A 23,110-nucleotide genomic window follows, 5' to 3' on the forward strand; every position below is an offset into this window, starting at 1 on the left:
TCATACAACTGGGAATGCTTTATTAAGAAGGATTTTTTTCCTTTGCAAAAAGTGCATGCCACGACAACAGCGTGCGACGAAATAAAGAGCTTTCAATAACTTTTCATCCTCAACATATTAAGATGAGTCACACCAAGTTTGACGATGATCGGGTAAACTCTGTAGGAGGAGTTCGTTAAAATAAGACCCCTACGAAATGGCCAAAAAAAATGGCAACACATTCCAAAGTAAATCAAAATGGCGGACGTCCTGTTAGGTTTAGCATATGGTTCAAAAAGAGTTTTTTGTACCTCGAGGGCTGTTATATACCTCTACAAATTTTGGTAACTCTAGGTGAAACGTACAGCCGGGTATGCTTTGTTAAAGAGGAGTTTTTTTTTAGCTCAAAATGTGATGCCCGGCCCCTGGGGGACTTCCTGTTGGGTTTAGCACAGGGCACCAAGAGACTTTTTTGTACATCTTGGGCTGTTACATATGTCTACAAATTTTCGTAGCTCTAGCTGCTTCGTACAACTGGCAATGCTTCTTTCAGGATATTTTTTTTCCTTTGCAAACAGTGCATGCCATGACAACAGCGTGCGACGAAATACAAAGCTTTCAATAACTTTTCATCTTCAACATCTTAAGATGAATCACACCAAGTTTGAAGATGATCGGATAAACACTGTAGGAGGAGTTCGTTAAAATAAGACCCCAATGAAATGGCCAAAAAAATGGCAACACGTTCCAAAATAAATCAAAATGGTGGACTTCCTGTTAGGTTTAGCATATGGTTCAAAAAGAGTTTTTTGTAGGTCATAGTTTGTTACATATGTGTACCAATTTTCGTAGCTCTAGATTAAACGTACAACCGGCAATGCCTCGTGAAGTAAGAATTTTTATACTCTAAATTTGATGCGCCGCCGCCGTCATATAGTATATCAAAAACTTTTAATTTTTCACAATGATGTTGTCCCAGGTGTTGAGATGGTACATCCCAAGTTTGAAGTCAATCGGGTTAACCGTGTAGGAGAAGCGGGCAAAAGTATGACCCCTGTCAATGTGCAAAAATTGGCAAAAATTGGACATTTAAATACTCATACCTCACTTTCTGTCTATTTTAGGGTACACACTTCAAAGAGGTTTTTGTTCATTGGGATGTGCTACAGGTGCCACACAATTTTCATAGCCGTCGGACAATCGTAGCGGGACAGGGATCCGTTTAACCTATGTAGGGGGCGCTAAGGAGCCATTTTTCTGTTATCATGTATGGCGACTTTTAAATATCAAATTTTTCGCCAGGCCTGATGTGCGTGTAAAGTTTGGTGAGTTTTCGGTCACGTTTAGTGTCTCAAAAATGCGATTGTTTGCGGAGAAGAATAATAAGAATAAGAATAATAATAACTAGAGCTGCGAGCAGCTATAAAGGGCCCTCGCAACCCGGGCCACGTTGGGGTATTTGCACGTCGGGGTACTGGCATGTTGGGGTACTGTCAAATAGGAAACCATCTAAATTGTAAACGGTTTTGCCATGCTTTGTGTTTTTAAAGTTTCATGGAAAGGCCAAAAACGATGCACAATTAACAAAATAAAATCAAAATGGATTGGCACATGGCTATATAGAATACTTTTTGAATATATTCGGCATGCCTGCCAATATTCACACATCTAGCTGAATCATATAATCGGAAAGACTTCATAAAAATGTCTAGAGGGCGCTATTGAGCCATTTATTACAAATTGCACAACAAATCTCTAAATAAAATATTCATGTTCCAGACAGGTCTGGTGTGTGTGCAAAGTTTTGTGAGTTTTCACCCATATTTAGACTCTCAAAAAAGCATTTTTCTTCACAAACAATGCATTTCTACAGCAAAGGAGTGTGACAAAATAAAAAAATTCAATAACTTTTCATCTTAAATATCTTAAGATGAAACACGCCAAAGAATGAAGACGATCTGATAAGTTCTGTTGAAAATATGACCCCTATAAAAGGCCCCAAAAAATGGCTACAAATACCAAAGTAAATCAAAATGGCAGACTTCCTTTTTGATTCAGCATATGGCTTTAGAAACCTTTTTGTAAGTCTTAGGCTGATAGGTATCCCAATTTTTACAAATCTAGCTGAATCATAAAACACAAAACATTTGCAAAAGCTTCATAAAAATGTCTAGAGGGCGCTATTGAACCATTTATTGCAAATTGAATAAGAAATCTCTAAAATATTCATGCTGATGACAAGCCTGATGTGTGTGTAAAGTTTCATGAGTTTTTGCACATGTTTAGACCAAAACAAAAAAGCAGCATTTTACTTGGCAAACAATGCATCGCCATGACAACGGCGTGCGACAAAATAAATAACTTTCGATAACTTTGCATCTTAAACATCTTAAGATGAAGCACACCAAGTTTAAAGACAGTCGGATAAATTTTGTAGGAGGAGTTCGTTAAAATATGACCCCTAAAAAAGGCCACAAAAAATGGCTACAAATCCAAACGTAAATCAAAATGGTGGACTTCCTGATTGGTTTAGCATATGGCTCCAAGAGACTTTTTTTGTACATCCTGAGCTCTTATGTTTGCCTGCAAATTATCATAGCTTTAGGTGAAACGTACAACCGGGAATGCTTTGTCTGTTTAATCAAAACGCAAAATATGGTGTGCAATTCGATGCATTGCTATGTCAACAGCGTGTGACAAAATAAAAAACTTTCGATTACTTTGCATCTTAAACATCTTAAGATGAAACATACCAAGTTTGAAGACAGTCGGATAAGTTTTGTAGGAGGGGTTCGTTAAAATATGACCCCTGAAAAAGGCCACAAAAAATGGCAACAAATCCCATCATAAATCAAAATGGCGGACTTCCTGTTTGGTTTAGCACATGGTTCCAAGAGACTTTTTTGTACATCGTGGGCTCTTATGTATGCCTGCAAATTATCATCGCGCTAGGTGAAACGTACAACCGGGAATGCTTCGTTAAAGAGGAGTTTTCTAGCTCAAAATGTGATGCCCGGCCCCTGGGGGACTTCCTGTTGGGTTTAGCACATGGCACCAAGAGACTTTTTTGTACATTGTGGGCTGTTACATATGTCAACAAATTTTTGTAGCTCTTGCTACTTCGTACAACTGGGAATGCTTCATTAAGAAGGATTTTTTTCCTTTGCAAAAAGTGCATGCCACGATAACAGCGTGTGACGAAATAAAAAACTTTCAATAACTTTTCATTTTCAACATCTTAAGATGAATCACACCAAGTTTGAAGATGATCGGATAAACTCTGTAGGAGGAGTTTGTTAAAATATGACCCCTATGAAATGGGCAAAAAAAATGGCAACACATTCCAAAGTAAATCAAAATGGCGGACGTCCTGTTAGGTTTAGCATATGGTTCAAAAAGAGTTTTTTGTACCTCGAGGGCTGTTATATACCTCTACAAATTTTGGTAACTCTAGGTGAAACGTACAGCCGGGTATGCTTTGTTAAAGAGGAGTTTTTTTTAGCTCAAAATGTGATGCCCGGCCCCTGGGGGACTTCCTGTTGGGTTTAGCACAGGGCACCAAGAGACTTTTTTGTACATCTTGGGCTGTTACATATGTCTACAAATTTTCGTAGCTCTAGCTGCTTCGTACAACTGGCAATGCTTCTTTAAGGATATTTTTTTTTCTTTGCAAACAGTGCATGCCATGACAACAGCGTGCGACGAAATACAAAGCTTTCAATAACTTTTCATCTTCAACATCTTAAGATGAATCACACCAAGTTTGAAGATGATCGGATAAACACTGTAGGAGGAGTTCGTTAAAATAAGGCCCCAATGAAATGGCCAAAAAAATGGCAACACGTTCCAAAATAAATCAAAATGGTGGACTTCCTGTTAGGTTTAGCATATGGTTCAAAAAGAGTTTTTTGTAGGTCATAGTCTGTTACATATGTGTACCAATTTTCGTAGCTCTAGATTAAACGTACAACCGGCAATGCCTCGTGAAGTAAGAATTTTTAAACTCTAAATTTGATGCGCCGCCGCCGTCATATATTATATCAAAAACTTTTCATTTTTCACAATGATGTTGTCCCAGGTGTTGAGATGGTCCATCCCAAGTTTGAAGTCAATCGGGTTAACCGTGTAGGAGAAGCGGGCAAAAGTATGACCCCTGTAAATGTGCAAAAATTGGCAAAAATTGGACATTTAAATACTCATACCTCACTTTCTGTCTATTTTAGGGTACACACTTCAAAGAGGTTTTTGTTCATTGGGATGTGCTACAGGTGCCACACAATTTCCATAGCCGTCGGACAATCGTAGCGGGACAGGGATCCGTTTAACCTATGTAGGGGGCGCTAAGGAGCCATTTTTCTGTTATCATGTATGGCGACTTTAAAATATCTAATTTTTCGCCAGGCCTGATGTGCGTGTAAAGTTTGGTGAGTTTTCGGTCACGTTTAGTGTCTCAAAAATGCGATTGTTTGCGGAGAAGAATAATAAGAATAAGAAGAATAACTAGAGCTGCGAGCAGCTATAAAGGGCCCTCGCAACCTGGGCCACATTGGGGTACTTGCACGTCAGGGTACTGGCACGTTGGGGAACTGTCAAATCGGACAAGGACCATCTAAAATGTTTTTGACAAGCTTTGTTAGTGTAAAAGTCCAAAGATGGTGTGCAATTCCCAAAATAAATTCAAAATGGCGGACTTCCTTTTAGGTTTAGCATACGGCTACAGAATACTTTTTGTAGGTCTTAAGCTAATAGGTATGCCTCCCAGTTTTCACAAATCTAGGTCAAGTCATCTTTAGTTGTGTATCGCTTGAATCATACAATTGGAAATGCTCCATAAAAATGCATAGAGGACGCTATTGAGCACAACGTTGGGTTACTTGCACATCAGGGTACTGGCACGTTGGGGCACTGTTACATGGAACAAGGACCATTTAAAATGTTAGTTTTTTCCATGCCTTGTCTGTGCAAAGTTTAATGAAAGAGGCCAAAAATGATGTATAATTCCCAAAATAAAATCAAAATAGCGGACTTCCTCTTTGGTTTGGCAAATGGCTACATAATACTTTTTTGTAGGTATTAGGCTGATAGGGGTCTGTCCTAATTGTCACAAATCTAGCAGAATCATACAATCGGAAATACTTCATAAAAATGTCTAGAGGGCGCTATTTATTGCAAATTGCACAATAAATCTCTAAAAATTCATGTTCATGACAAGTCTGATGTGTTTGCAAAGTTTCATGAGTTTTCACACATGTATAGATAAAAAAACAAAGCAGCACTTTACTTGGCAAACAATGCATCGCTATAGCAGCAGCGCGCGACAAAATAAAAAACTTTCAATAACTTTGCATCTTAAACATCTTAAGACGAAACACACCAAGTTTGAAGACGGTCGGATGAACTTTGTACGAGGAGTTCGTTAAAATATGACCCCTGAAAAAGGCCACAAAAAATGGCAACAAATCCCATCGTAAATCAAAATGGCAGACTTCCTGTTTTGTTTAGCACATGGTTCCAAGAGACTTTTTTGTACATCGTGGGCTCTTATGTATGCCTGCAAATTATCATGCGCTAGGTGAAACGTACAACCGGGAATGCTTCGTTAAAGAGGAGTTTTCTAGCTCAAAATGTGATGCCCGGCCCCTGGGGGACTTCCTGTTGGGTTTAGCACATGGCACCAAGAGACTTTTTTGTACATTGTGGGCTGTTACATATGTCTACAAATTTTTGTAGCTCTAGCTACTTCGTACAACTGGGAATGCTTCATTAAGAAGGATTTTTTTCCTTTGCAAAAAGTGCATGCCACGACAACAGCGTGCGACGAAATAAAGAGCTTTCAATAACTTTTCATCCTCAACATCTTAAGATGAGTCACACCAAGTTTGAAGATGATCGGATAAACTCTGTTGGAGGAGTTCGTTAAAATATGACCCCTATGAAATGGCCCAAAAAATGGCAACACATTCCAAAGTAAATCAAAATGGCGGACGTCCTGTTAGGTTTAGCATATGGTTCTAAAAGAGTTTTTTGTACCTCGAGGGCTGTTATATACCTCTACAAATTTTGGTAACTCTAGGTGAAACGTACAGCCGGGTATGCTTTGTTAAAGAGGAGTTTTTTAGCTCAAAATGTGATGCCCGGCCCCTGGGGGACTTCCTGTTGGGTTTAGCACAGGGCACCAAGAGACTTTTTTGTACATCTTGGGCTGTTACATATGTCAACAAATTTTCGTAGCTCTCGCTGCTTCGTACAAATGGGAATGCTTCTTTAAGGATATTTTTTTTCCTTTGCAAACAGTGCATGCCATGACAACAGCGTGCGACGAAATACAAAGCTTTCAATAACTTTTCATCTTCAACATCTTAAGATGAATCACACCAAGTTTGAAGATGATCGGATAAACACTGTAGGAGGAGTTCGTTAAAATAAGGCCCCAATGAAATGGCCAAAAAAATGGCAACACGTTCCAAAATAAATCAAAATGGTGGACTTCCTGTTAGGTTTAGCATATGGTTCAAAAAGAGTTTTTTGTAGGTCATAGTCTGTTACATATGTGTACCAATTTTCGTAGCTCTAGATTAAACGTACAACCGGCAATGCCTCGTGAAGTAAGAATTTTTAAACTCTAAATTTGATGCGCCGCCGCCGTCATATATTATATCAAAAACTTTTCATTTTTCACAATGATGTTGTCCCAGGTGTTGAGATGGTCCATCCCAAGTTTGAAGTCAATCGGGTTAACCGTGTAGGAGAAGCGGGCAAAAGTATGACCCCTGTAAATGTGCAAAAATTGGCAAAAATTGGACATTTAAATACTCATACCTCACTTTCTGTCTATTTTAGGGTACACACTTCAAAGAGGTTTTTGTTCATTGGGATGTGCTACAGGTGCCACACAATTTCCATAGCCGTCGGACAATCGTAGCGGGACAGGGATCCGTTTAACCTATGTAGGGGGCGCTAAGGAGCCATTTTTCTGTTATCATGTATGGCGACTTTAAAATATCAAATTTTTCGCCAGGCCTGATGTGCGTGTAAAGTTTGGTGAGTTTTCGGTCACGTTTAGTGTCTCAAAAATGCGATTGTTTGCGGAGAAGAATAATAAGAACTAGAGCTGCGAGCAGCTATAAAGGGCCCTCGCAACCCGGGCCACGTTGGGGTCCTTGCACGTTGGGGTCCTTGCACGTTGGGGTCCTTGCACGTCGGGGTACTGGCATGTTGGGGTACTGTCAAATAGGAAACCATCTAAATTGTAAACGTTTTTGCCATGCTTTGTGTTTTTAAAGTTTCATGGAAAGGCCAAAAATGATGCACAATTAACAAAATAAAATCAAAATGGATTGGCACATGGCTATATAGAATACTTTTTGAATATATTCGGCATGCCTGCCAATATTCACACATCTAGCTGAATCATATAATCGGAAAGACTTCATAAAAATGTCTAGAGGGCGCTATTGAGCCATTTATTACAAATTGCACAACAAATCTCTAAATAAAATATTCATGTTCCAGACAGGTCTGGTGTGTGTGCAGTTTTGTGAGTTTTCACCCATATTTAGACTCTCAAAAAAGCATTTTTCTTCACAAACAATGCATGGCTACAGCAAAGGAGTGTGACAAAATAAAAAAATTCAATAACTTTTCATCTTAAATATCTTAAGATGAAACACGCCAAAGAATGAAGACGATCTGATAAGTTCTGTTGAAAATATGACCCCTATAAAAGGCCCCAAAAAATGGCTACAAATACCAAAGTAAATCAAAATGGCAGACTTCCTTTTTGATTCAGCATATGGCTTTAGAAACCTTTTTGTAAGTCTTAGGCTGATAGGTATCCAAATTTTTACAAATCTAGCTGAATCATAAAACACAAAACATTTGCAAAAGCTTCATAAAAATGTCTAGAGGGCGCTATTGAACCATTTATTGCAAATTGAATAAGAAATCTCTAAAATATTCATGCTGATGACAAGCCTGATGTGTGTGTAAAGTTTCATGAGTTTTTGCACGTTTAGACCCAAAAAAAAAAGCAGCATTTTACTTGGCAAACAATGCATCGCCATGACAACGGCGTGCGACAAAATAAATAACTTTCGATAACTTTGCATCTTAAACATCTTAAGATGAAGCACACCAAGTTTAAAGACAGTCGGATAAATTTTATAGGAGGAGTTCGTTAAAATATGACCCCTAAAAAAGGCCACAAAAAATGGCTACAAATCCCAACGTAAATCAAAATGGTGGACTTCCTGATTGGTTTAGCATATGGCTCCAAGAGACTTTTTTGTACATCCTGAGCTCTTATGTTTGCCTGCAAATTATCATAGCTTTAGGTGAAACGTACAACCGGGAATGCTTTGTCTGTTTAATCAAAACGCAAAATATGGTGTGCAATTCCAATGCATTGCTATGGCAACAGCGTGTGACAAAATAAAAAACTTTCGATTACTTTGCATCTTAAACATCTTAAGATGAAACATACCAAGTTTGAAGACAGTCGGATAAATTTTGTAGGAGGGGTTCGTTAAAATATGACCCCTGAAAAAGGCCACAAAAAATGGCAACAAATCCCATCATAAATCAAAATGCCGGACTTCCTGTTTGTTTTAGCACATGGTTCCAAGAGACTTTTTTGTACATCGTGGGCTCTTATGTATGCCTGCAAATTTTCATAGCGCTAGGTGAAACGTACAACCGGGAATGCTTCGTTAAAGAGGAGTTTTTTAGCTCAAAATGTGATGCCCGGCCCCTGGGGGGCTTCCTGTTGCGTTTAGCACATGGCACCAAGAGACATTTTTGTACATCCTGGGCTGTTACATATGTCTACAATTTTTCGTCGCTCTAGCTGCTTCGTACAACTGGGAATGCTTCATTAAGAAGGATTTTTTTCCTTTGCAAAAAGTGCATGCCACGATAACAGCGAAATAAAAAACTTTCAATAACTTTTCATTTTCAACATCTTAAGATGAATCACACCAAGTTTGAAGATGATCGGATAAACTCTGTAGGAGGAGTTTGTTAAAATATGACCCCTATGAAATGGCCAAAAAAAATGGCAACACATTCCAAAGTAAATCAAAATGGCGGACGTCCTGTTAGGTTTAGCATATGGTTCAAAAAGAGTTTGTTGTACTTCGAGGGCTGTTATATACCTCTACAAATTTTGGTAACTTTAGGTGAAACGTACAGCCGGGTATGCTTTGTTAAAAAGGAGTTTTTTTAGCTCAAAATGTGATGCCCGGCCCCTGGGGGACTTCCTGTTGGGTTTAGCACAGGGCACCAAGAGACTTTTTTGTACATCTTGGGCTGTTACATATGTCTACAAATTTTCGTAGCTCTAGCTGCTTCATACAACTGGCAATGCTTCTTTAAGGATATTTTTTTTCCTTTGCAAACAGTGCATGCCATGACAACAGCGTGCGACGAAATACAAAGCTTTCAATAACTTTTCATCTTCAACATCTTAAGATGAATCACACCAAGTTTGAAGATGATCGGATAAACACTGTAGGAGGAGTTCGTTAAAATAAGGCCCCAATGAAATGGCCAAAAAAATGGCAACACGTTCCAAAATAAATCAAAATGGTGGACTTCCTGTTAGGTTTAGCATATGGTTCAAAAAGAGTTTTTTGTAGGTCATAGCCTGTTACATATGTGTACCAATTTTCGTAGCTCTAGATTAAACGTACAACCGGCAATGCCTCGTGAAGTAAGAATTTTTAAACTCTAAATTTGATGCGCCGCCGCCGTCATATAGTATATCAAAAACTTTTCATTTTTCACAATGATGTTGTCCCAGGTGTTGAGATGGTACATCCCAAGTTTGAAGTCAATCGGGTTAACCGTGTAGGAGAAGCGGGCAGAGGTATGACCCCTGTAAATGTGCAAAAATTGGCAAAAATTTGACATTTAAATACTCATACCTCACTTTCTGTCTATTTTAGGGTACACACTTCAAAGAGGTTTTTGTTCATTGGGATGTGCTACAGGTGCCACACAATTTTCATAGCCGTCGGACAATCGTAGCGGGACAGGGATCCGTTTAACCTATGTAGGGGGCGCTAAGGAGCCATTTTTCTGTTATCATGTATGGCGACTTTAAAATATAAAATTTTTCGCCAGGCCTGATGTGCGTGTAAAGTTTGGTGAGTTTTCGTTCACGTTTAGTGTCTCAAAAATGCGATTGTTTGCGGAGAAGAAAAAGAAGAATAATAAGAAGAATTCCTACAAAAACAATAGGGCCTCGCAGCGGCACCGCCGCCGCCGCTGCTCGGGCCCTAATAAGAAGAATAACTAGAGCTGCGAGCAGCTATAAAGGGCCCTCGCAACCCGGGCCACGTTGGGGTACTTGCACGTCGGGGTACTGGCACGTTGGGGTACTGTCAAATAGGACAAGGACCATCTAAAATGTTTTTGACAAGCCTTGTGTGTGCAAAGTTTAATCAAAACGCAAAATATGGTGTGCAATTCCCAAAATAAATTCAAAATGGCGGACTTCCTTTTAGGTTTAGCATACGGCTACAGAATACTTTTTGTAGGTCTTAAGCTAATAGGTATGCCTCCCAGTTTTCACAAATCTAGGTCAAGTCATCTTTAGTTGTGTATCGCTTGAATCATGCAATTGGAAATGCTCCATAAAAATGCATAGAGGGCGCTATTGAGCACAACGTTGGGTTACTTGCACGTCAGGGTACTGGCACGTTGGGGTACTGTTACATGGAACAAGGACCATTTAAAATGTTAGTTTTTTCCATGCCTTGTCTGTGCAAAGTTTAATGAAAAAGGCCAAAAATGATGTATAATTCCCAAAATAAAATCAAAATAGCGGACTTCCTCTTTGGTTTGGCAAATGGCTACATAATACTTTTTTGTAGGTCTAGCATAATCATACAATCGGAAATGCTTCATAAAAATGTCTAGAGGGCGCTATTTATTGCAAATTGCACAATAAATCTCTGAAAATTCATGTTCATGACAAGTCTGATGTGTTTGCAAAGTTTCATGAGTTTTCATGTGTATAAAAAAAAAAAAAAAGCAGCACTTGACAAACAATGCAATGCTATGGCAACAGCGTGTTACAAAATAAAAAACTTTCGATTACTTTGCATCTTAAACATCTTAAGATGAAACACACCAAGTTTGAAGACAGTCGGATAAATTTTGTAGGAGGGGTTCGTTAAAATATGACCCCTGAAAAAGGCCACAAAAAATGGCAACAAATCCCATCATAAATCAAAATGGCAGACTTCCTGTTTGGTTTAGCACATGGTTCCAAGAGACTTTTTTGTACATCATGGGCTCTTATGTATGCCTGCAAATTATCATAGCGCTAGGTGAAACGTACAACCAGGAATGCTTCGTTAAAGAGGAGTTTTTTTTAGCTCAAAATGTGATGCCCGGCCCCTGGGGGACTTCCTGTTGGGTTTAGCACATGGCACCAAGAGACTTTTTTGTACATCCTGGGCTGTTACATATGTCTACAATTTTTCGTCGCTCTAGCTGCTTCGTACAACTGGGAATGCTTCACTAACTCATTCAATCCCAAAAACGTATAAATACGTTTTTAATACTTGTCCTGCACTCCCAAAAACATATAACTGTTTTTATGCTAAAGCATACAAAAGGCTTTGATGCAGTTTCTGACCTGAAGAGGTCACTTAAAGCAATGATAATTATTACAAAAAACACCCAGCAGGTGGCAGTAGAGTATAAGAGATAAGCCAGGGACACGTTGCTACATGCTCTTTTTGTCAGTATTTTCAAAAGATTTGTGAATAATGATGAAACTTGGCTATATTCTGATGCTAATTGCTGCAAAATGGAAACATATAAATACACTTTTTTTTTCCTGATGAAAGAAGAGACTCATCTTTCTTTTGGTAGGTTTCAGGTTTTTAGTTTTTATTAATTTTTTTTATAGCAATAGAACACAATATTCTTTGAGCCTTGCAAAATCAGTCGAAATCCGGTAAAACACTGGGAGCGAAGGATGTTGCTTCAGTCAAAATGGCTGGGAGTGAATGAGTTAAGAAGGATTTTTTTCCTTTGCAAAAAGTGCATGCCACGACAACAGCGTGCGACGAAATAAAGAGCTTTCAATAACTTTTCATCCTCAACATCTTAAGATGAGTCACACCAAGTTTGAAGATGATCGGATAAACTCTGTTGGAGGAGTTCGTTAAAATATGACCCCTATGAAATGGCCCAAAAAATGGCAACACATTCCAAAGTAAATCAAAATGGCGGACGTCCTGTTAGGTTTAGCATATGGTTCAAAAAGAGTTTTTTGTACCTCGAGGGCTGTTATATACCTCTACAAATTTTGGTAACTCTAGGTGAAACGTACAGCCGGGTATGCTTTGTTAAAGAGGAGTTTTTTAGCTCAAAATGTGATGCCCGGCCCCTGGGGGACTTCCTGTTGGGTTTAGCACAGGGCACCAAGAGACTTTTTTGTACATCTTGGGCTGTTACATATGTCAACAAATTTTCGTAGCTCTCGCTGCTTCGTACAAATGGGAATGCTTCTTTAAGGATATTTTTTTTCCTTTGCAAACAGTGCATGCCATGACAACAGCGTGCGACGAAATACAAAGCTTTCAATAACTTTTCATCTTCAACATCTTAAGATGAATCACACCAAGTTTGAAGATGATCGGATAAACACTGTAGGAGGAGTTCGTTAAAATAAGACCCCAATGAAATGGCCAAAAAAATGGCAACACGTTCCAAAATAAATCAAAATGGCGGACTTCCTGTGAGGTTTAGCATATGGTTCAAAAAGAGTTTTTTGTAGGTCATAGCCTGTTACATATGTGTACCAATTTTCGTAGCTCTAGATTAAACGTACAACCGGCAATGCTTCGTGAAGTAAGAATTTTTAAACTCTAAATTTGATGCGTCACCGCCGTCATATAGTATATCAAAAACTTTAGATTTTTTACAATGATGTTGTCGCAGGTGTTGAGATGGTCCATCCCAAGTTTGAAGTCAATCGGGTTAACCGTGTAGGAGAAGCGGGCAAAAGTATGACCCCTGTAAATGTGCAAAACTGGGCCAAAATTGGACATTCAGATGATCATACCTCACTTTCTGTCTATTTTAGGGTACACACATCAAAGAGGTTTTTGTTCATCTGGATGTGCTACGGGTGCCACACAATTTTCGTCGCCATAGGACAATCGTAGCGGGACAGGGATCCGTTTAACCTATGTAGGTGGCGCTATGGAGCCATTTTTCTGTTATCATGTATGGCGACTTTAAAATATCAAATTTTTCGCCAGGCCTGATGTGCGTGTAAAGTTTGGTGAGTTTTCGTTCACGTTTAGCGTCTCAAAAATGCGATTGTTTGCGGAGAATAATAATAATAATAATAATAATAATAATAATAAGAAGAAGAATTCCTACAAAAACAATAGGGCCTCGCAGCGGCACCGCCGCCGCCGCTGCTCGGGCCCTAACTAGAGCTGCGAGCAGCTATAAAGGGCCCTCGCAACCTGGGCCACATTGGGGTACTTGCACGTCAGGGTACTGGCACGTTGGGGAACTGTCAAATCGGACAAGGACCATCTAAAATGTTTTTGACAAGCTTTGTTAGTGTAAAAGTCCAAAGATGGTGTGCAATTCCCAAAATAAATTCAAAATGGCGGACTTCCTTTTAGGTTTAGCATACGGCTACAGAATACTTTTTGTAGGTCTTAAGCTAATAGGTATGCCTCCCAGTTTTCACAAATCTAGGTCAAGTCATCTTTAGTTGTGTATCGCTTGAATCATACAATTGGAAATGCTCCATAAAAATGCATAGAGGGCGCTATTGAGCACAACGTTGGGTTACTTGCACGTCAGGGTACTGGCACGTTGGGGCACTGTTACATGGAACAAGGACCATTTAAAATGTTAGTTTTTTCCATGCCTTGTCTGTGCAAAGTTTAATGAAAGAGGCCAAAAATGATGTATAATTCCCAAAATAAAATCAAAATAGCGGACTTCCTCTTTGGTTTGGCAAATGGCTACATAATACTTTTTTGTAGGTATTAGGCTGATAGGGGTCTGTCCTAATTGTCACAAATCTAGCAGAATCATACAATCGGAAATACTTCATAAAAATGTCTAGAGGGCGCTATTTATTGCAAATTGCACAATAAAACTCTAAAAATTCATGTTCATGACAAGTCTGATGTGTTTGCAAAGTTTCATGAGTTTTCACACATGTATAGATAAAAAAACAAAGCAGCACTTTACTTGGCAAACAATGCATCGCTATAGCAGCAGCGTGCGACAAAATAAAAAACTTTCAATAACTTTGCATCTTAAACATCTTAAGACGAAACACACCAAGTTTGAAGACGGTCGGATGAACTTTGTACGAGGAGTTCGTTAAAATATGACCCCTGAAAAAGGCCACAAAAAATGGCAACAAATCCCATCGTAAATCAAAATGGCAGACTTCCTGTTTTGTTTAGCACATGGTTCCAAGAGACTTTTTTGTACATCGTGGGCTCTTATGTATGCCTGCAAATTATCATCGCGCTAGGTGAAACGTACAACCGGGAATGCTTCGTTAAAGAGGAGTTTTCTAGCTCAAAATGTGATGCCCGGCCCCTGGGGGACTTCCTGTTGGGTTTAGCACATGGCACCAAGAGACTTTTTTTGTACATTGTGGGCTGTTACATATGTCTACAAATTTTTGTAGCTCTAGCTACTTCGTACAACTGGGAATGCTTCATTAAGAAGGATTTTTTTCCTTTGCAAAAAGTGCATGCCACGACAACAGCGTGCGACGAAATAAAGAGCTTTCAATAACTTTTCATCCTCAACATCTTAAGATGAGTCACACCAAGTTTGAAGATGATCGGATAAACTCTGTTGGAGGAGTTCGTTAAAATATGACCCCTATGAAATGGCCCAAAAAATGGCAACACATTCCAAAGTAAATCAAAATGGCGGACGTCCTGTTAGGTTTAGCATATGGTTCTAAAAGAGTTTTTTGTACCTCGAGGGCTGTTATATACCTCTACAAATTTTGGTAACTCTAGGTGAAACGTACAGCCGGGTATGCTTTGTTAAAGAGGAGTTTTTTAGCTCAAAATGTGATGCCCGGCCCCTGGGGGACTTCCTGTTGGGTTTAGCACAGGGCACCAAGAGACTTTTTTGTACATCTTGGGCTGTTACATATGTCAACAAATTTTCGTAGCTCTCGCTGCTTCGTACAAATGGGAATGCTTCTTTAAGGATATTTTTTTTCCTTTGCAAACAGTGCATGCCATGACAACAGCGTGCGACGAAATACAAAGCTTTCAATAACTTTTCATCTTCAACATCTTAAGATGAATCACACCAAGTTTGAAGATGATCGGATAAACACTGTAGGAGGAGTTCGTTAAAATAAGACCCCAATGAAATGGCCAAAAAAAATGGCAACACGTTCCAAAATAAATCAAAATGGCGGACTTCCTGTGAGGTTTAGCATATGGTTCAAAAAGAGTTTTTTGTAGGTCATAGCCTGTTACATATGTGTACCAATTTTCGTAGCTCTAGATTAAACGTACAACCGGCAATGCTTCGTGAAGTAAGAATTTTTAAACTCTAAATTTGATGTGTCGCCGCCGTCATATAGTATATCAAAAACTTTAGATTTTTTACAATGATGTTGTCCCAGGTGTTGAGATGGTCCATCCCAAGTTTGAAGTCAATCGGGTTAACCGTGTAGGAGAAGCGGGCAAAAGTATGACCCCTGTAAATGTGCAAAACTGGGCCAAAATTGGACATTCAGATGATCATACCTCACTTTCTGTCTATTTTAGGGTACACACATCAAAGAGGTTTTTGTTCATCTGGATGTGCTACGGGTGCCACACAATTTTCGTCGCCATAGGACAATCGTAGCGGGACAGGGATCCGTTTAACCTATGTAGGTGGCGCTATGGAGCCATTTTTCTGTTATCATGTATGGCGACTTTAAAATATCAAATTTTTCGCCAGGCCTGATGTGCGTGTAAAGTTTGGTGAGTTTTCGTTCACGTTTAGCGTCTCAAAAATGCGATTGTTTGCGGAGAATAATAATAATAATAATAATAATAATAATAATAATAAGAATTCCTACAAAAACAATAGGTGCCTCGCAGCGGCACCGCCGCCGCCGCTGCTCGGGCCCTAATAATAAGAAGAATTCCTACAAAAACAATAGGGCCTCGCAGCGGCACCGCCGCCGCCGCTGCTCGGGCCCTAATAAGAAGAATTCCTACAAAAACAATAGGGCCTCGCAGCGGCACCGCCGCCGCCGCTGCTCGGGCCCTAATAATAAGAATTCCTTCAGGAACAATAGGGACCTCGCAGCGGTCGCTGCTCGGGCCCTAATAATTAAATCAATCAATAAATAAGGCTATTACACCAGAGATTAAATTAATAATAATAAAAAAAAATAGAAAATAATAATTCTTTAAAGCAGAACATACTTTTCAGTTAAAAACACATATTGTTTTCGCGACAATTTATATTCCAAATCAAAACGCAATTGTTTCCGACCCATTTATAAACAATCAAAGAATCATCTCATTAAAAGCACGCATTTTATACTTAGATCCATAAGAAAAACCTTGCATATTTCGCCGCATTATAAGAATTAAACCTGAAAATAATAATAATAATAATAATAACTAGAGCTGCGAGCAGCTATAAAGGGCCCTCGCAACCCGGGCCACATTGGGGTATATGCAAGTCGGGGGACTTGCACGTTGGGGTACTGTTAAATAGACAAGGACCATGGAAAATAGAAATGCATTTGCCGTGCCTTGTGTGTAAAAAGGTGCAGTAAAAGGCCAAAAATGATGCACAATTCCCAAAATAAATTCAAAAGTGTGGACTTTCTGATGTGTGTGCAAAGTTTCATGAAAAGTCGCTCGTTTGATATTCAAAACCAGCATCTGTTTATTTGAAAACATTGCATGGCACAGAGATGGTGTGTGATCAAAGAAAAAGCTTTTTGATGACTTTTAATGTGGTGTCGCTGTGCAACACATATGTATTCATGACATAGTGAAGTATTGTGACAGTTTTGTAGGGTCCAGCAAACAGTAAATGTGTGACAGTTATTCAAGAAAAAATGTAGCTTTGAAGCAGGCTAACCAATGACATCATCTAAAGGGGAAAAAAGCACATGAGCAAGCATAGGTATAAGTAGAGGAGAAAAAGAGATGAAAGAAGTGCGAGAGATGGAACAGGAGAGGAATGCAGCTGTTTATGTATAGCTGTTGTAACAGGACAGATTAAATAACACTTTAACCTGGGGTTAACAGCGCCCTAGGACAGATAAATTCTTTAGTGTAAAAGTTTTCTGGGACAGATGAATCCCTTGGGGTCAAAGAGTTTGGGTTAGCACATAGTCTGTCTTAGGATAATGTAACCTCCATGGATGAATTAGTCCTAGGACGCTTTGACCTGCGGGCTAAAACTTCAGGGGGGTTAACCTGTCCTGTTATATTGTGATCATCGTCTTCGTGCATGTCCTCAGTGGCTTCTTCTGTCTGTGTGGCAGCATTTGATACATCTGTAGAACAAAAAAGAATGAAGAATCATGTTAGATCTGTGAAGTTTGGTTGTCTTAGGTGTAGTTTACAGAACAGTCGTGTGCATATTTTTAGCATGGTAGTGTCTTCATACAAATGCATATTATGTAATGCACTGTATAAGGATATTACAGACGTAATATTTGACGGTGATCTTATATTCATAGTTTTTGCCCGTTAATAAATAATATAGCTAGTAAGTAATAAGACACGCAAAAATGGTATAGTTGAATCCTCTGGGTCAAAAAGCAATGTTTTAGGATTGTGTGATGAAATGATGAATAAAAGTAAGGATACGACAGGTACATAAATGGTTATGTAAGTGTAAAATTTGGCATGGTGTGTCCAGATACATGCAGGATAAGTATAAAATATTATGGTGTGTGATTGATTTTTTCTTAGTAAAAATTAGTATTGTAAAGGTCAAGTCACAGTATGTCCAAAAATTTTAAAAAAAAAATCTATGGTATAGAAACATCATAATCAGGGGCAAAGACATAAACATAATAATAGTAATTAATAATGATAGAATTTAAATACAATCTTTTCCATGAATATGTCAGTTATTTTGAGAAGATACAGAAAAAAAAGAACTTTGAAGTGTCTATCAGTGGATGAAAGAGGGCAAGATCACAGCATAGCTACATGATATCAGTCACATTTGAAAGTAATCAAGTGTAGTATGTATTCACATTATATACATTGAGAAATTGCGGCTCAATAATCAGTCAGTGTTTTAGTTAACAGTCCAATGTTACCTTCAAGATATTCCTAACAGAAAAAAAGGAACGTGCATTAACAAAAAAATGTAAAAATGTCCATTGTCAAACATGTCATTCATTATACACAATGTGTAGGATGGGGATGCTTGCTGTGTTAGTGTTTGTGTGTCTTCCATGTCATATAGCTTACCATCACGGACAAATGCATCACATGCATCCTTTATATCCAATGCAGTCTGGAGTTCTTTCACAAGCTTGGTTTTGAAGTCTATCTGTTTTTCAAGTGCTCGATTGACTCGAGTCACATGGACTAGTTGGTTCATTTGGGAATGAAGATCAAGGCTGCGCTGGTATAAGTCGTTGCGACTGAAAGCATGATCAATGCATGCATACTGTAATGACAAAGCATTCAATGAAAATCAGTCATGTTAGATTCCATGATTCTAAATAGCAGAGGTAACGTGTTGGTGCAAAACGTTGTGGTCGTGTTGCATGTTACTCAATGGCTGTGTGTGTCAAAACGAGTTTATTTGAAAGAATATACAAATATATACACACGGACATATATATTTATACAGTATAACAGTGCCGCATGTATTGGTTTTAAGGAAAGAGTTGAAAAGCAGTGTTCAGAAAAAAGCATAAGACGCACAAAGTACCATTTCACTACATGTAATAAGTTGTCAAGGAGACATGTGAATTAAGTGGTTAAGATAGTGGCTACTGTGCAAGTAAGCTTCAATTGTCTCTAAAAGGTTAGCATATGTGTTCTACATGATATCAATGGCTAGACGTGCTCGTGGAGAAACATTACAAACAGAAAAACACACTAAAGGTGCCTTTAACAAACCTGTTAATAAATGAGAACTTAATACATATATGTATGGCATACTGTATATGATTGAGAAAGTTGTCCTGTTTAGTTTATGTATTGTATACTTACGGAAAAAAGTTGGCAATCTTTGCGTATGGAGATGATTAGAGGGTCTTTATCAAAAAAGAGTTTGCTTGTTGATTTGTTCATGTTCTGTAGAAAAGCAAAGGAGTAGAAATAAATACAGTATCATACTTCATAAACATACAAGAAATTTGTAGCTGTATTAACCATTGTTGGTATTTGAAGTGATAATTTAGGAATAGAAGTGTAGTGATTGCAGAATTTATAGAGTGCTTACCTTGTATGACTTTGTAGATGGAAATGTCTTTTGTTGAAAGAGCTCTTTGTTGTCTACTATATATGCAAGGACAAGCATAAGTAGGTGTGGTTATGAAGTACTTGACCATTGAAATAAAGCAGTGGTATCAAATGTATGGACCGTGGTTTGGCTCAGGCCTGCAAAGGGGTTTAATGTGGCACAAGAGATAATCTTGTAAGGTACAAAAAATAATAATAATATAATAGGTATGCCTCTGAGTTTTCACAAATCTAGGTCAAGTCAAGTCATCTTTAGTTATTTTGCGCTTGAATCATCCAATCGGAAATGCTCCATAAAAAATGTATAGAGGGTGCGATTTATTGCAAATTGCACAAGAAATCTCTAAAAATTCATGTTAATGACAAGTCTGATGTGTGTGCAAAGTTTCACGAGTTTTCACACATGTATAGATAAAAACAAAACAAAGCAGCACTTTACTTGGCAACCAATGCATCGCTATAGCAGCAGCGTGCGACAAAATAAAAAACTTTCGATAAATTTGCATCTTAAACATCTTAAGATGAAACACACCAAGTTTGAACACGGTCGGATGAATTTTGTAGGAGGAGTTAAAATATGACCCCTAAAAAAGGCCACAAAAAAAGGCTACAAATCCCATCATAAATCAAAATGGCGGACTTCCTGTTTGGTTTAGCACATGGTTCCAAGAGACTTTTTTGTACATCGTGGGCTCTTATGTATGCCTCTAAATTATCATAGCGCTAGGTGAAACGTACAACCGGGAATGCTTCGTTAAAGAGGAGTTTTTTAGCTCAAAATGTGATGCCCGGCCCCTACGGGACTTCCTGTTGGGTTTAGCACATGGCACCAAGAGACTTTTTTGTACATCGTGGGCTGTTACATTTGTCTCCAAATTTTCGTAGCTCTAGCTGCTTCGTACAACTGGGAATGCTTCATTAAGAAGTAATTTTTTCCTTTGCAAACTGTGCATGCCACGGCAACAGCGTGCGACAAAATAAAAAGCTTTCAATAACTTTTCATCTTCAACATCTTAAGATGAATCACACCAAGTTTGGAGATGATCGGATAAACTCTGTAGGAGGAGTTCGTTAAAATAAGACCCCTATGAAATGGCCCAAAAAATGGCAACACGTTCCAAAGTAAATCAAAATGGCGGACTTCCTGTTCGGTTTAGCATATGGTTCAAAAAGAGTTTTTTGTACCTTGAGGGCTGTTACATATGTCTTCAAATATTGGTAACTCTAGGTGAAATGTACAGCCGGGAATGCTTCATTAAGTTAGAATTTTGAAACACAAAATTTGATGCCTCGCCTCTGGCGGACTTCCTGTTAGGTTTAGCATATGGCACCAACAGGCTTTTTTGTAGATCATAGTCTGTTACATATGTGTACCAATTTTCGTAGCTCTAGATTAAACGTACCACCGGCAATGCTTCGTTAAGTAAGAATTTTGAAACTGTAAATTTGATGCCCCGCCACCGTCATATAGTATGTCAAAAACTTTAGATTTTTTACCATGATGTTGTCCCAGGTGTTGAGATGGTACAGCCCAAGTTTGAAGTCAATCGGGTTAACCGTGTAGGAGAAGCGGGCAAAAGTATGACCCCTGTAAATGTGAAAAAATGGGCCAAAATTGGACATTCGAATACTCATACCTCACTTCCTGTCTATTTTAGGGTACACATATCAAAGAGGTTTTTGTTCATCTGGATGTGCTACAGGTGCCACACAATTTTCGTAGCCATAGGACAATCGTAGCGGGACAGGGATCCGTTAAACCTATGTAGGTGGCGCTACAGAGCCATTTTTCTGTTATCATGTATGGCGACTTTAAAATATCAAATTTTTCGCCAGACCCGATCTGCGTGTAAAGTTTGGTGAGTTTTCGTTCATGTTTAGTGCCTCAAAAATGTGGTTGTTTGCGGAAAAGAATAATAACAAAGAACTAGAGCTGCGAGCAGCTATAAAGGGCCCTCGCAACCTGGGCCACGTTGGGGTACTTGCACGTCGGGGTACTGGCACGTTGGGGTACTGTCAAATCGGACAAGGACCATCTAAAATGTTTTTGACAAGCTTTGTGAGTGCAAAAGGCCAAAGATGGTGTGCAATTCCCAAAATAAATTCAAAATGGCGGACTTCCTTTTAGGTTTAGCATACGGCTACAGAATACTTTTTGTAGGTCTTAAGCTAATAGGTATGCCTCCCAGTTTTCACAAATCTAGGTCAAGTCATCTTTAGTTGTGTATCGCTTGAATCATACAATTGGAAATGCTCCATAAAAATGCATAGAGGGCGCTATTGAGCACAACGTTGGGTTACTCGCACGTCAGGGTACTGGCACGTTGGGGTACTGTTAAGTTAAAGTGTAAAGTTTAATGAAAGAGGCCAAAAATGATGTATAATTCCCAAAATAAAATCAAAATAGCGGACTTCCTCTTTGGTTTGGCAAATGGCTACATAATACTCTTTTGTAGGTTTTAGGCTGATAGGGGTCTGTCCTAATTTTCACAAATCTAGCAGAATCATACAATCGGAAATACTTCATAAAAATGTCTAGAGGGCGCTATTTATTGCAAATTGCACAATAAATCTCTAAAAATTCATGTTCATGACAAGTCTGATGTGTTTGCAAAGTTTCATGAGTTTTCACACATGTATAGATAAAAAAACAAAGCAGCACTTTACTTGGCAAACAATGCATCGCTATAGCAGCAGCGTGCGACAAAATAAAAAACTTTCGATAACTTTGCATCTTAAACATCTTAAGATGAAACACACCAAGTTTGAAGACGGTCGGATGAACTTTGTACGAGGAGTTCGTTAAAATATGACCCCTGAAAAAGGCCACAAAAAATGGCAACAAATCCCATCGTAAATCAAAATGGCGGACTTCCTGTTTGGTTTAGCACATGGTTCCAAGAGACTTTTTTGTACATCGTGGGCTCTTATGTATGCGTGCAAATTATCATAGCGCTAGGTGAAACGTACAACCGGGAATGCTTCGTTAAAGAGGAGTTTTCTAGCTCAAAATGTGATGCCGGCCCCTGGGGGACTTCCTGTTGGGTTTAGCACATGGCACCAAGAGACTTTTTTGTACATTGTGGGCTGTTACATATGTCTACAAATTTTTGTAGCTCTAGCTGCTTCGTACAACTGGGAATGCTTCATTAAGAAGGATTTTTTTCCTTTGCAAAAAGTGCATGCCACGACAACAGCGTGCGACGAAATAAAGAGCTTTCAATAACTTTTCATCCTCAACATCTTAAGATGAGTCACACCAAGTTTGAAGATGATCGGATAAACTCTGTAGGAGGAGTTCGTTAAAATAAGACCCCTATGAAATGGCCCAAAAAATGGCAACACGTTCCAAAGTAAATCAAAATGGCGGACTTCCTGTTCGGTTTAGCATATGGTTCAAAAAGAGTTTTTTGTACCTTGAGGGCTGTTACATATGTCTTCAAATATTGGTAACTCTAGGTGAAATGTACAGCCGGGAATGCTTCATTAAGTTAGAATTTTGAAACACAAAATTTGATGCCTCGCCTCTGGCGGACTTCCTGTTAGGTTTAGCATATGGCACCAACAGGCTTTTTTGTAGATCATAGTCTGTTACATATGTGTACCAATTTTCGTAGCTCTAGATTAAACGTACCACCGGCAATGCTTCGTTA

General features: G+C 38.8%; 1 protein-coding gene across 1 annotated transcript in view; it reads right to left on the reverse strand.

The window, feature by feature from the left end:
* LOC144013225 (uncharacterized) overlaps window positions 1–20,018 on the reverse strand; it is a 41,928-nt gene extending 21,910 nt beyond the window's left edge. The window contains exons 1-5 of the mRNA XM_077511821.1: window positions 19,438–20,018; window positions 19,206–19,289; window positions 18,453–18,654; window positions 17,442–17,521; window positions 1,003–1,033 (exon numbers count right to left, since the gene is read on the reverse strand). Coding sequence (XP_077367947.1) covers window positions 1,003–1,033; window positions 17,442–17,521; window positions 18,453–18,654; window positions 19,206–19,289; window positions 19,438–19,515 — 475 coding nt within the window. The 5' untranslated portion in view covers window positions 19,516–20,018. The remainder of the gene's footprint in view (window positions 1–1,002; window positions 1,034–17,441; window positions 17,522–18,452; window positions 18,655–19,205; window positions 19,290–19,437) is intronic.
* Between the last annotated feature and the right edge of the window lie 3,092 nt (window positions 20,019–23,110).

The sequence above is a fragment of the Festucalex cinctus genome, chromosome 2 (genome assembly GCF_051991245.1).
Source record: "Festucalex cinctus isolate MCC-2025b chromosome 2, RoL_Fcin_1.0, whole genome shotgun sequence".
NCBI classification, from domain to species: Eukaryota; Metazoa; Chordata; class Actinopteri; order Syngnathiformes; family Syngnathidae; genus Festucalex; species Festucalex cinctus.